This window comes from Vigna angularis, chromosome 7 (assembly GCF_016808095.1).
Source record: "Vigna angularis cultivar LongXiaoDou No.4 chromosome 7, ASM1680809v1, whole genome shotgun sequence".
Classification (NCBI taxonomy): domain Eukaryota; kingdom Viridiplantae; phylum Streptophyta; class Magnoliopsida; order Fabales; family Fabaceae; genus Vigna; species Vigna angularis.
This window is the reverse complement of record NC_068976.1, coordinates 5,424,603-5,439,586: the sequence shown is the minus strand read 5'-3', so window position 1 is coordinate 5,439,586 and position 14,984 is coordinate 5,424,603. Positions and strand designations below refer to the sequence as shown.

The window sequence follows — 14,984 nt, the reverse complement described above, 5'->3', positions numbered from 1 at the left end:
ATGTCTTGCTTTTGTGAACTTGGGAGTTAATAGAAATTCAAAGACAAAAAGTTAACAAAATGATTGTTGGCTATGAAAGCTCTGTAGGGAAGCAAAAGATTGGTGAAAGGATTTGTAGGATTTTCAAAAGGATTCAAAAACTCTTTTGAAAGTGAAACTGTGGGGAATATAATGAGCGTTTCATATTTATTTATTTTGGTATGGACGTCTGGTGTTGCCTAAGTGGACGTTATATGTTTACTGACGATACAATTTAACGTCATTTGGGTGCGTGGTCAGGCGTCATTTATTCATTAATGTCGGATGGGAGGCCTAATAGACGTCTAGCTTATTGCATTGATTTACAACAATGTCACTGGACATTTTTAACGTTGGTTTGTTCATTTCCTGTTGTTGAACGTTAGACGTTGTAGCCTTATTTTGTACTAGTGACTCTTAAGCTTCATTTATATATAAGCTTACTTTTGTAAGAAGAGAGAAGAGAGAAAATATTCAATGAGTCTGTCAGATTGAATTGTATTGATCACATATCCTCTCTGAAATCTAAGGACTTTTAACCAATCTTTTGATTGTAAATTTTGAAGAGAATTAAAAGACTTTACGTTTAACTTTGAGGAGTTAAATAATAGCTAGACAAGTATGTATAATGGAAACCAAGAGTGAGTGAAACTCTGACATTTAATTTGAAGTTAAACGGTAGCAAAACGGGATTGTGTAATGGAAACCAAAAGAGGGTGAAACTCAATTAGACAATGTATCGGGAAGATACCAGGTAGGGATGACAACGGGTCGGGTCAGACACGGATAATGCCTACCCGCAACCCGATCCGCTAGATAAAATTGTACCTGTTATCTGACCAGCTACCCGCATGGGTACCCATTTAAAAAATACCCGTGGGTATCCGCGGATACCTGCAAAAAATACATTCCAAAATCCCAAACGATTTTCCTAGCAATGCTCTTTGCTCTAACTCACTTCAGAATCTTCTGTAACAACATCTGCTTCCTTATAACAACACACATTATATGATCATTACACAAACATAAACAAGTAAGGTTGAACTAACCAAATAAAACACAGGATGAAATATATCAAAGCTGCACTCATCCACATTACTCAAACCATCCATTTCAATTCATAAGAACATGCCATATTCATGGAATTTCCAAACCATCAAGTTGTATTCAATCAATGCCTTTTTCTTTCCATGACATACCGACATCCTACTTGTTTCCATAAGTCTTATAAGTATATTATGTGTAAGTTCAAAGCCTTTCGGATAAACCTCTCTCTACTTACTTCCATGTGTCTTACAAGTATACTATGCTTAAGACCAAAGCCTTATGATTAAGATCTGTTCCCCTTACTTTCATAAGCATTATGAATATTCTGCTTAAGTCCAAAGCCTTACGGTAAAACCACTATATGCTTGCTTCCATAAGTCTCACAAGTTACTCTACTTAACACCAAAGCCTTATGAAGGAAACCAATAAACCATTCTTCCTCTTTCCTTGGCTTACGAAAGTCCTCATGCCAAAAAGAAAAATAATCCCGACTTTATAGTTATGGCAACAAAAGACATATAACAACCAAACTCATATCTCTTAACGAATCATATCATATCAACCATTCAACTCAATAATACTCATTAATCATCCAATATCTAGCATGAAACTAGATCATACAACTCGAAAATCAATCACAACAACTCAACCAACATGCACAGAGCAAGGAAAACCACAAAAGCATTACTCGACATCACACACAACAACTCAACAAATATACAACTCGGGAACTGCAAGCAACAACTCAGTTGGGGTCCGAAAACCCCAGGTCGACCTTAAAAACACCCTATAACAAGCTCTAGAACACAAAAACCGAGGTCCCAAAGAATCTATACAGAATAGCCCGAATAACCCAACTTGGCTAAACAGTTTGGTCAACTTACAAAGAGTTTGACAATCACAACCCAACAGCTCGGCCAAGGTATGACATAGCTTGGTCAATGTCAGATACAGCTCGACCAAAGTCTGATAAAGCTCGAATTAGGTCTAATATCACTCGGTAAAGTCTGACACAACTCGACCAGGGTTTGATACATCCTGACAGTCTATCATGAATCAATTTTCATGTAAAAAAATAAAAAATTTCACCTCGGTTTCATGTGATATTAAACTTTCAGACCTTAATCAAGTTGTGTTAGACTTACATCGAACTATATCAGAAGTTGAAATCAAGTTGTATTAGACTTGCATCGGACTATATTAGAAGTTGATCGAGTTGTGTTAAATCTAAGTCAGACTTTTTATTCAAGCTTTATTAGACTTTAGTCTAAGTGTAACAAATTTGACCAAACTCATTATTTTAGCTTGAATTAGGATGACCGATTATTGAATTTTTAAAGAGGTGATGGACTCTCACCTTTCAATTATATCAAAAAAGAAAATAGATAACTTCTTAATTTGAAGTGGTGTGTACTTGTGCCTATTTTCGTAAATATTCGTAATTTATGCCCCCATGCCTAGATCGGTAAGAAAACCCTAAAACTCAAAAGTTTGGTCAGCAGCCTCGTAACTGAAGCCGAACCCTGGTCTATGCGGCGGTTCTGCGGAGAGTGTACCGCAATAAAGCTACCATTGTTAGGGTTTTCGTTTTTCTGCGAAAATGACAAAATTCAGGAAGCTGGGTCGACCCACAGGTCACCGTATGTCCATGCTCAGGTTAATTAGTTTGTTAGTTAACACTTTCAATTCAGCTCATTCTTTGAGTTATTGGTTTGGAAATATGTTGAGTCCTGTCTGACTTTCCTTTATATAGAACCATGGTTTCCCAGTTGGTGAAACACGAGCGTATCGAAACTACTGTGGCCAAGGTACCACTTCAAGCGACATCATTTACCACTTTCTTCAATCTCACATTTTATTCCATGTAATTTGGTTGCGTTCAGGCCAAAGAGATCAGACGACTAGCGGATAATATGGTTCAGCTTGGAAAGGAGGTTTGTGTGCTATTCTTCATCCATTATTTCTGATTCATTTTGGGTTCGGTTAATTTAATTTGCGCTGTAATTTTAGCTTTTGGTTTATCTGTCTTCGAACATTACTTTAAAAACTAGGATGAATCTATTAAGGGGGTTGGTTGATGCGTGGAATTTGTAAATAGGTGTTCTTACCTCCAAATGCATTTCGAAATTTATTGGAGGTTTATATTTTCTAATGGCAACTGTTGATATCCCACCAAGTGGCTTTTTATTTTTAGGCCAAGTTAGGTTGTCTCAGTTTTTCATGTTTGCATCTTTTCCACCTCAATCAGGGCATATGGCAAGTTGGGGTTTGGGGGAGGAATTTTGTATTGTGAACTGTGAAGTGAATTTATCCCTATACGATGATACACGTAAGACATAATCATTTTCTCTCTTCTTTGTAAGAATTATGGGTCATTCTATGGTGGGGAATTTTTAACCTTCCCATGTTGAGATTGTGACTTTCCAGCCTATTAGAGGTTATATTTAGTTACTGAAATTCATCTGTTCACCCCAGAAAATTGATCATTGCAGACCAAAATACCTGAAGCTCCCGTTTCTCGAGTTACATATGTATCATATTCACCACTGGTTATGAATATCTTTAATAAACTATGAATGAAAAAACTGCTGCTCCTGTTCCATAATTTCTTCATGCCTTGGTAACTCTTGCTATCTTCGTCTTTGTTTTACTATTTCTCCGTCCAAAAACAAATTCATACCATTTCATGATTTCTTAGGTAGTAATAACATGCTTCGGTATCACTGGATCTTTTTAACTCTGTTTGAAAGCACTCCATACTTTTTGTGAGAAGCGTTATAACTTTGATTTGCAATAGAATGATGCATTATTATTCCTCTATTTTTTTCATTTTACTTTCCTCTTTTTTCATTGCTCCACAAGATGATGATTAGTTTTGAATTAGTAGTCCAAGTACAACACATAAATGTTAACTTGTGTTTATATCTTTGAAATTTTTATTTAAAATGACTGCTAGCTTATTTCTACTTGTGAAACTTATCCTAGGCAAAGACTTTCAGCCCTCCTGTATCCAATTTTGATCCCAGTAAAAAGTGTAAGGATAGTTTGATCCATAGAAGGAGAAATATAATTACTTGAAACTTGAAAAGAGTATGAAACAATGTGTGGAACCTAATGATGGGCTGCAAACTCCTGTTGCAACTAACTCCTTTCCGAAGTTTGTTAAGACTCTTTTACACTGCTTTTATGGGACTTTAGATTATAATTGTTAAGAATTGGCAACTGTATGTAACTGAATGTGAATTAAGGTGAGGAATGACCATTCTGCATCTTCAAAACTACACGATATTGCAGAGGATTGTTAGAAACTGTATATTTTACCAAAAACAGTTTTGAATTAGAATTAATAGAGATTAGAAACTATTTGTGGCATGGTAGTTGAATCACGAATCGTATCACGTATTGAAGAGTTTAAATTTTGAATCGGAAATTGTATCGTGTTGTGAATAGTAATATTCATAAACATTAAAAAATGTAACATATACTTCAATATATAAGATATAGAAATATGCAAAGAAACAATTAATAACATATAACTTCAATAACATATACATCATTTCCCATGTTAGATATTATTGTTCCCATGGATTGTGCTTTGTTATTTATGCAGTTCCCTAGAAACAGATAAATGTTGTCAATTTATTTATTTATTTTGGCCTTGAGAATAAACTCTTTATCAGGGTCATCATTTGAATTTTTTCATTTAGCTTGATTGCTGGCTTTGGCCTAGAGTTTATATTATAAATTGTTTTAGGGATCTCAATGTGCTGCAAGACGTGCTGCTAGTTTTGTACGAGGAGATGATGTCCTTCACAAGCTGTTTACAGAACTGGCTTATCGGTACAAGTAAGGAATAAACTAGATATAGTTTCAGTTGTCATTTATGGTAGATTGTTTTAACACTGACCGGAGATTATGTTGTGCAGGGATAGAGCTGGAGGATACACCAGATTGCTGCGGACCCGAATTCGAGTGGGTGATGCTGCACCAATGGCCTATATTGAGTGAGTACATTTTGATATTCTAGTTTTACACTCATTTTACGTTTATTTGGGTAGCCCCACTTAATTTCACTGAAGAAGTGTTTATTTGCTCATTGTTCTTGCTGTTGCCTGTCTGCCATATGGTGTTGCCATAGTTCAATCCTTTAAATCTTCCAAGGTGCTTAAGAATTACGAGGTTGAGAATGAAACTTTATATTCAAAACATTGTATGCTTTAAAACAGGTTTATTGACAGAGAAAATGAGCTTAGGCAGGCAAAGCCACCAACTCCTCAGCCGCCACAGAGAGCACCCCTGGACCCCTGGACACGTTCTCATCTCAGTAGGCAATTTGCTCCTCCTAAAGAGGAAAAATCTGGATCTGATTTGTGATTCTATCGAAAGCAATGCGGATACTGTGCTTTTCCCTCCATAGCATGGGATATCTGAATTTTTGTCTTGCTTATTTAATCTATCTTCAAATGGTTTGAAAAAAAAAGTATTCTCTTACTACTAGAGAAAATGTTCATCGCTATGTAAAAATAATTCAACTGAATCTATAATTGACCAAAGAAAAGGAAAATCTCAGAACACATTTATCTTTCTGAAGTTTGATACCTTAGTTTGATTATATTTTTAGTTGAAACTTGATAGCTTCATTGTAATCTCAGAAAGAATGAATTTTTATTCTGCCTTACAGGGGAAAAAAAGGTTTAATGAATCGACTTGTCCTTGAAAACTCAAGAAAAATCTGATCTCCATCTCTTTCGGTATCTTGAACCTAAATCAATAATCAATAACTTGTTACGCAACCTCGTGATCCCCCTTTATTTTTTGAAAAGGATCATTGCAAGTGCATTCCAATGTTGTACATCCGTATAGTTGAAATTTTACGTTGAAAATCCTACCGCAGATGTTTTGCTCTGTTTACTTATGGAGTTTCCATAAAATCCTAACAGGGTGCTAATGTGATGACAATTACCCTTAGAGCTTACATACACTTAACTTAATTTTCTTTTTTCTAAAATATACAAATAATGTAGAAGTGTATTAGGTCCTTATTTTTGGACCTTGTATTTGTAGACCAAGTTTCATGTCGGGTTGGCTATGCCAACTGAGTTCTCTTTCTTACGAGTTGAGTTTTCCTTGCTTTTAGTCGGATTTTCAACCGAGCTTTCCTATTTCTGGTTGGACTTACCTGTTTATAGTCAGGCTTCCTTGTTTCAAGTCCGGTTCTTTAGTTTCTAACTGAGCTCTCATCCTTTCACTTGGGTTCCTCTGATTATAGTCGAACACCTTAGCTTTTAGTTGAGCTCTCATGTGACTAGTCAAACTCTCGTGTGTTTAGTCGAGCTTTCATTCAAAGCACTTATGTCAATTTGTCGAGCTCCTTTATTTCATCTCAGCTCCTATACCTCCATCCTAACTCCATCCTGATTGTTAGGCTGCTGATAATGATGGTTAGGTTGTTGCGCTCCATACTAAATGTCGGGTTGTCGAGCTTTGTACAAGAGATCAACCTTTCTTCAAGAACACCTCACGTTTAGCACATTTCACACATGGGTAAAAGCATACAAAGTGTGAGGTGCCACTTGTCCACTAATCCATGATTCATGATGTGAAGATAGGACATGTGCTAGAAATCAGTTAATCGAGACTTGAAGGTCTCTTTTCCTATAAATAGAGACCTCTATCACTGTACACTTGGACTCTGAATTCCTTAATGGAAACTATGTTGAGATCACTTTAGACATTTTCCTTTCTTGAGAGTCCTTAGCTAGAGATTCTCGATAGCTTCCTCTAGCCCCCTTTCCTTGACTCTGAATTCCTGTCTACATTAGTGAAATTGTCTTTAGGTCTTCTTTTCAAGGTTTAGTGAATTGAATTCATATGTCACAGCCAAGGCAAGACAAGATGATGAGTCCAAGCCATGGAAAATAGGTTGGTGACACAACCTATGCTTATTATGTTCCGGTTCATGCTTTGAGGATGATGACAACCTCCTTAGCTAGGTTGGGCCAAAACTAGGAAATGTGCATGGAGGGGTGTTTCCTTGGATGGATGGTGCATAAAAGTGGTGGTAAATGGTCCAAGGATGTTGAGCTAAATTGTGGATGGTGTAGAAGCTCACAACCTCTAGGAGATATCGTGGTGATGATGTAGTGTTTGGTGGCTCCAAAAGAAGTGAGGCCAACTCAAAGAGGAAGGTGACTAGAGGGATCTCTAATGTTTCTCTAGTTTTGATCTAAGAAGTGTATGATCATAATTTGGCAGCATAATACTACATTAATCTAAGATGAAATACAAGGGTGGAGACACCTCTATTTATAGGCTAAGAGTGTCTCCTTTTAACCCTAAAAATATGATCTCCCATCTTTGCTCTCATTGGCAAAAAATGAGGCCTTCTAAGGAGTGGTCAATTGTCCACAAATCCTCTCCAATGATGGGAGGACATGTGGTTACTCATAAAACACAATCCTCTTCATTCCTAGAGTTCCATGTGGTCACTAGCAAAAAGAAATCCTCTCCCCTCCTAAGGTGCCATGTGGCCACTTCTAAAAAGCAAATCCTTTTCGATGGAAGCATGACACATGACACACACTTTTCACTTGGTTTGGATGTCTAAATTAAGGAAAATCCTATGCTACTTAGGCCTTAATACAAGCTTTAAACCTACACTACATAACCGAATACAATGGCCTAGATATCCTACACTACTCTTCAATCCATGCTCTATGATGGTTCTAAAGGTGGCCCACGAGGTAGAGTTGATGTCATCTTCATGGATGACTTTCACTCTCTTGAAAGTTCTTGACCATGGCTAGGGGATTTGCCATCAGAGGATATCATGGGAATCCACTCACGATCCTTGAACAACCTTTAATGTAGTTCCTTGTCGCTTACCCAACAATTAAGGTCAAACCTTCCATGTAGTTCCATACCATCTACCCGATCGTCCAGGTCAAACCTTTCGTGTTGTTCCTTACCACCTCTCTGGTGGTTTAAGTCAAACCTTTTATGCAGTTTCCTACTGCCTCCTCAAGTTACAAGTGCTATGGACGTGGAGAAAGAGGTCATGTCAAGGTGGATTGTCCTAAAAACAAAAAAAGTAAGGAAAAGAAGGAAAAGAAGTTTCACAAAAAGAAGAAAGTGTACAATGCTTGGGAGGAAAATGACTCAAGCTCGTCTAGTTCAAGTGACTCCAATGAAGAAGTTAACTTTTGCTTAATGGAAAATCTTGATGACACTACAAGCCAAGTAAGTTGTTCTAGCTTTGAAACTAGTGAGATTGATTTACAAAAAGCCTTTCTTGAATTGCTAAATGAATTTGAGAAATTGGATGCTACAAATGAAAAATTAAAAAGTGAATTTCATGATTTGGAAATTAAGTATGAAAAAGCTTTAGATGAAGAAGTAATTTTGAGAAATAAAATTTGCAATTTAGAAATGAAAGAGTCTACTGTTGTTGAGAATCTTATGCTGGAACAATTGATACCGATATTGCGCAGCAGAAATATTAAAACTCAGAGTACGATACATATTGTTAAAAGTAAAGAGCTTGTTTGGTCAATTTTAAAAATGGTTCTTTTGATTTTCTCTTAAATGTTTTATCAAACAGTTGATGTGCAAAAAATGTACAGAGTGTAGGGAGTAGAAAAAATCACACAGATGTTCGAATCAAAAGATTCTACGTCCAATTGTTAATCACTATAAAGAGTGATTAGCAGTTTCACTAAAACAGTTTTACAGATACAAAATAATGAATGTAAATAGAAAATCAAAACCTTCCTTCGACGAACTAACCGGAAGGAAACTTCCTTCAACAAACGAACCGGAAGCGAGCAGCCAACACTTTCCTTCGATAGACGAACCAGAAGAGTGCAACAAGTATCTTCTTTCGACCAACGAACCGAAAGAAAACAACTATGCCAACTTGAAGAGAACTGCTCCGACCTTTCACACACAAAGCGTGAGCTTCTCCTATTTACAAGACTTGACAAGAGTGATGAACTAACACTTGAGAACTTCACCAGATCACACTATATTCTCAAATGACTTAGATGAACCCTCTAAGGGTTTTAGACAACTATATATAGCCCACAGGTCTGAAATTAAAAAGACACAATACAACTGCCACTAATAATCGATTACTATAAGTAATAATCGATTATTCAAGTCCATTACAAGGTTTTCAAAAGAATGATAATCGATTATCCTAAGGAATAATCGATTATCTGCGAGCCTTGAGCAATTCACATGCAGACCAGGATAATCGATTATTTCACGCAATAATCGATTTTTTGCGAGAGCAATGGTTTTTCAAAAAGACTCGTGATAATCGATTATTACAGAAAATTCCTAAGTGTTTATATGTTCAAAGTTATTCCTAATACATTTGCAGTCTACAAAAGTGCTTTTAAATAAATTACAACTTCATTCTTCGAGTTCTTCTCTTGCAGCATCATCAAAATCATTATCTTTTAAAAATAACAATGCACCTTATTGGTAACAATCTCCCCCTTTTTGATGATGATAAAAAATAATTTGTTTAAAAGCAACTTTGTGTTATCTGCAAAAAAAGTTCAAACTCAAACAAAGAAACAAGTTAGCAGTAACTGCACTATGAATTTGTTCTTCTCCTCCTTTTTTATCAGAAACAAAAAACTAATCATCTCTCCCTCAAAAGGGTCTCCCTCTCTTTAAAACAATGTATGCACTATATTTGAACAAAAGAGCATTTTATTTAATTGAAGAGAAAATGTCATTCGTAACATAAGGAAGTACATAAATATTTAGAAGCATCTTACTAATTTAAAACAAAACAAACAAGCAACCAAACAAACACAAGACCTAAAGTCTAAAATTCTGGACTGGGTGATTTTTCTGGAGGATGAAGATTGAGATGATTTTCAATGTTTCCAAGATGGGTGTCAAAGTCGTTAAACTGGTCAATCACATATTCTTCATGAGTTTGCTGCCACTCAAAGATTTGATCAAAATGGGCTTGTTGAGCAAGACTCATGTCCTTCAGTTGTTTGGGAAGGACCAACATCAGAAGGTGCAACAGCTCTGACTGGTTCAGCCATGTGAGCGTCCATATCATCATCTTCATTATCTTGGTGATCATCATCCAAGCAATAAAACCCATTTGACGAAACGTTGTCTCCCCAATTTCAGTGCCAATTGTTCGGATGGTTTGGGTGAGCTCTCCTTCCACATTTACTCCTTTGTATTCAAGAATTCTAGAAATGAGGAGTGCATAAGATAGATGATATGCATGATACTTTTTATCCTTCAGCATAGTGTCTGAGATGAGTGCAGGCCAATCAATATGTATGTGATTTAAAATCCCATACAGAAGAAGAATATCCTGCTCAGAACACTGAGCATGATTTGTGGCACGGGGGCACAAAAGCCACACAATCAGATAATGAATTAAGCATTCTTCAACTTTGAAGCCGCCCACCAGTAATTGACGACGATTTGTTTGCTGTTTAGGATGACGAAGAAAGGATTGGAAGGCAAGGAGGCGGTTGAAATCTGGCACCCCAAGATGAACTTTCACAGCATCATCCCAAATGGTGAGCTGTGCAACATTTGTCCAAATGTCATCATCCAAAATAATGGGAACCCCTTTTACCTTGGTGGTGATGATTCCATCGCGGTACCTTAGGTTGAAATAGAACACTATGATGAGATCAGGGTATATACACCCCTTTTGTTCTACAAGATGAGTGAGACCTTGAGCTCCAAAGAGATCAGCAAATTAGAAGCCATAGAATCGGTAGAAATCTAGTCAGATGAATTTTACAGCCATAATCCGATGCTCTTGCATGAAGTGAATATATTATGCATGCTCTTCTTGATCAGAGATCCATCCTTCAATGGTTGTAGGGCGAGGAGCACGAGGTCTGGATGAAGAAGCTCCAACTGCCCTTCTGCGAGGTCTTCTTGATTAAGCCATGACAAGATGAGAGAATTTGGATATGTGAATAGTGATGAGAGGAAGAGGGAATTTTTATGCAAAAATGAGTTGGATAGAGTTTTTAGGTGCAAAGGAGTGACTATTAATCGATTATGAGGGGTTATTTATAAGAAAGATTGAAAAACTAGTCGTTTATGGCCGTTTATAACCGTTTATAGTCATTGTAACGACTCTATTTTCGAATCTGCACGCATGATAATCGATTATTGTAAGTGATATATCTGTTCATAAGTTAATTTCTAGAAATTGCATGATAATCGATTATTGATTGGTGATAATCGATTGTCTGTTCATGATTACCCAAATTTCAATGCACGTTAGGATAATCGATCATGACTCGTAATAATTGATTATGAGCGAACGAAAACCTTTTCTACAAGCTCGAAATAATCGATTATATTCTTATAATAATCGATTAAATACGCTAGAAGTACAAAAGAACTTAAAAAGTCATGAATCTTAAGACTAAGACATATCTATAACTTCTAACTCTCTTCTAAGATCATAGAACCTATCCTTAGGCAAGGCTTTTGTAAAAATGTCTGCTAATATATGTAAAGTATCAATATATTCTATCTTTTAGTCCCCTTTTTGGATATGATCTCTTAAGAAGTGATGCCTAATCTCTATATGCTTAGTTCTAGAGTGCATTATGGGGTTCTTGGTTAGGTTTATTGCACTAGTGTTGTCACATTTCAGGGGAATGTGATCAAGGAAGATATTAAAATCCTCCAATTGCTGTTTCATCCACAGGATTTTTGAGCACAACAGTTGCCTGCTGCTATATATTCAACTTCAGTGGTAGATAAGGCTACACACGCTTGTTTCTTTGAGTGCCAAGACACTAAAGAACAACCTAGAAAATGACAAGTACCACTAGTACTTTTCCTATCTATTTTACAGCCCCCATAATCTACATCACAATAACCTATCAAACTAGGTGTAGCATCAGAGGGATACCAAAGTCCAAAGGAGGTGGTTCCTTTAAGATATTTTAACACTCTCTTAACAATAGTTAAATGAGACTCCTTGGGATTTGCTTGGTACCTAGCACATACACAAACACTCTGCATAATATCAGGTCTACTAGCAGTAAGATACAACAGAGATCCTATCATCCCTCTGTACATAGTTTGATTCACTTCTTCTCCAGATTCATCCTTATCTAAGTAACAAGAGGTTTCCATAGGGGTGTTGGCTTCTTTACAGGTGTCCATTCCAAACTTCTTAAGTACTTCCCTACAATACTTGGTTTGGGAAACGAAAGTTCCACCTTCCATTTGCTTAATTTGTAATCCTAAGAAGAAATTCAGTTCACCCATCATAGACATCTCAAATTCACCTTGCATTATATTTGCAAAACCCTCACATAACGAATCATCAGTAGATCCAAAGATAATATCATCCACATACACATGAACAATCAAAATATGTTTTCCTAATTTATTAATGAATAAGGTTGAATCAACTTTTCCTCTAGAAAAATTATTTTAAATCAAGAAGGTACTAAGTCTTTCAATCCAAGACGTAGGTGCCTATTTAAGGCCATACAATGCCTTTTTCAATTTATACACATGATCAGGAAATTTGAAATCTTCAAATCCAGGAGGTTGACTAACATATACCTCCTCTTTTATTAAACCATTCAAAAATGCACGTTTTACATCCATTTGATACAGTTTAAATTTCATCAATGATGCATAAGCAAGTAAAAGTCTAATTGCTTTTAACCTGGCTACTGGGCATATGTCTCCTCATAATCTATACCTTCCTCTTGACAGTATCCCTTGGCAACTAGCCTTGCTTTATTCTTTATGATGTTTCCATCTTCATCAAGCTTGTTTCTGAAAACCCATTTTGTCCCTATGACTTGATAGTCCTCTTTTTTAGGAATGAGTTCCCAAACGTCATTCCTTTCAAATTGATTTAGCTCTTCTTGCATATCAATGCACAACTTATCATCTTGAAGAGCTTCTTTTATATTCTTAGGTTCTATCTGAGACACAAAAGCTACTGTTAATAAAAAATTGTTTAGATTGTGTCAAGTAGTTACCTCTTTTGAAATGTCTTCAATGATGTTATCCAAGGAGAGGCCATGAGGTTGTTTATAGCTCTTAGGATCCATATCTTGATTTTGAGTTTCTCTATGATTGTTTTCGTTTAGATACATCTCTTCAAGAGCTTCCCTTAAATAATCCTCATCACTTGCAATTGGTTTATTTGACTCAAGAGGATTCACCTCAAGGTCCACAATTTCATCAAAGACAACATGCATTGATTCTTCAATGATCAAAGTTCTTCTATTAAACACCCTATATGCTTTGCTAGTCAAAGAATAGCCCAAGAAAATTGCTTCATCAAATTTAGCATCAAACTTACCTAGATTATCTTTACCATTATTTAAAACAAAGCATTTGCATCCAAAGATTCTTAAATGAGACACATTCGATTTTCTTCCTTTAAACAATTCATAAGGAGTTAACTTAAGAACATGCCTAATAAGCATTCTATTTAACACATAACAAGCAGTACTAACTGCATTAGCCCAAAAATATTTAGGTACATTTGATTCATTCAAAAGAGTTCTAGCTAATTATTCTAATGATCTATTTTTCCTTTCAACAACCCCATTTTGTTAGGGAGTTCTAGGAGTAGAAAAATTTTGATTTTTTCCATACTCATCACAAAACTTTTCAAAAGATTCTATTGAAAATAGAATGGCTTAGTTTCAATACCAAGAGGGGGAGTGAATTGGTGAAACACAAAAATAATATTTTCTTTAATTTTTTTTCGCAAAGTAGATGCCTTTAAAAGTTTTCTTGAAACGCAAGGAAAAAGATTTTGTAGTGCAGCGGAATAAAGTCGAATGCGTGAAAAATAAAGTCGACTAAATATAATAGAGTAGGGATAGAAAAATCAAACATTGGGTTTTTATACTGGTTCGGCCAAGCCTACATCCAGTGTCCTTCCACCATAGGAAGCAAATGCACTATAATGATCAAGGTTTTTACAACAAGGCTTTTATAGCGACATCCACGTCAAAAATATAAAACACCTCTCTAACCCTCTAATCAAAATATAGGCATACACAAACAAAGAACAACAACAAGATGTCCCCTCTCCTGCAGTCTTTAATCACTTTGAACAATCCTTAAAGTTCAGAACGTCACACATTCTCTTCCTGTAATCACAATAGGGCAACTCCAATCTTCACAAGATTGATAGAAACTGATCACGAAATAGACACATCAAGTGCAGATTGATCAGACAATAAGAGCACACATATTCTTTCTCGTCAAGCAATCACCAAAGATGAACACCACAGTCTTCTTGATGAATTCTTGGAGCTTTCACACTTTCTGCAAGAGATCAATAATTTGAAAGAAATCAATCAAATCGTTAGAATAACAAAAGTTCTTGCAGAAATCAAATTCGCGTCAATTTATAGCAATTCGCAACTTTGACGCATTTTAATCGACTTTTCTACTAATAAAATCGAATATAACAAAACAGTTATAAAAGTTAGCAGTACTCAATGCAGTTAATTGAATGGACAATTAATGCAGTCAAATCACAATAAATGCTTGGTGAACATATTTAAAAATATAGTCGTTGTAACATTTAATACAAGCATTAACAGAATTTCAAAATTGTAACAGACTTAGTCGAATGCAGGTTGCATGTAATTGACTATACAACACAGTTAAACAAAGTTTTGAAAAACTTTCTCTTCAAAAATCCTCACAGCACACTTTGAAAAAGTTTGTGCAAAGTCACGAGTTTTAATCGACTTACTTCATAATGAAGTCGACTTAAAACTGTTGTTTTGCCACATATTATAAGTTCAACAAAAGTGCTTGTGGTTTTCCTTTTCTAAAATATATGTCATGCATTCACATATAAGATCTCATGTAAAACACAGTGAATTGCAGCAATGACAGAATCAACACAA

At 35.9% G+C, this 14,984-nt stretch overlaps 1 protein-coding gene across 1 annotated transcript; it reads left to right on the top strand.

The window, feature by feature from the left end:
• The first annotated feature begins 2,480 nt into the window (after positions 1-2,480).
• Positions 2,481-5,655, top strand: LOC108336319 (uncharacterized). The gene is made up of 6 exons (XM_017572734.2): positions 2,481-2,721; positions 2,819-2,873; positions 2,949-2,999; positions 4,820-4,911; positions 4,992-5,069; positions 5,292-5,655. The coding sequence occupies exons 1-6, from the start codon at positions 2,666-2,668 to the stop codon at positions 5,437-5,439; spliced, it is 480 nt and encodes a 159-aa protein (XP_017428223.1). The 5' UTR covers positions 2,481-2,665; the 3' UTR covers positions 5,440-5,655.
• Positions 5,656-14,984: the final 9,329 nt, after the last annotated feature.

Coding starts and splice junctions, on each gene's coding strand:
- LOC108336319 (XM_017572734.2), top strand. CDS start 2,666: ATGACAAAATTCAGGAAGCTGGGTCGACCCACAGGTCACCGTATGTCC. Junction 2,874..2,948: donor TCGAAACTACTGTGGCCAAG/GTACCACTTCAA, acceptor GGTTGCGTTCAG/GCCAAAGAGATCAGACGACT. Junction 3,000..4,819: donor TGGTTCAGCTTGGAAAGGAG/GTTTGTGTGCTA, acceptor AAATTGTTTTAG/GGATCTCAATGTGCTGCAAG.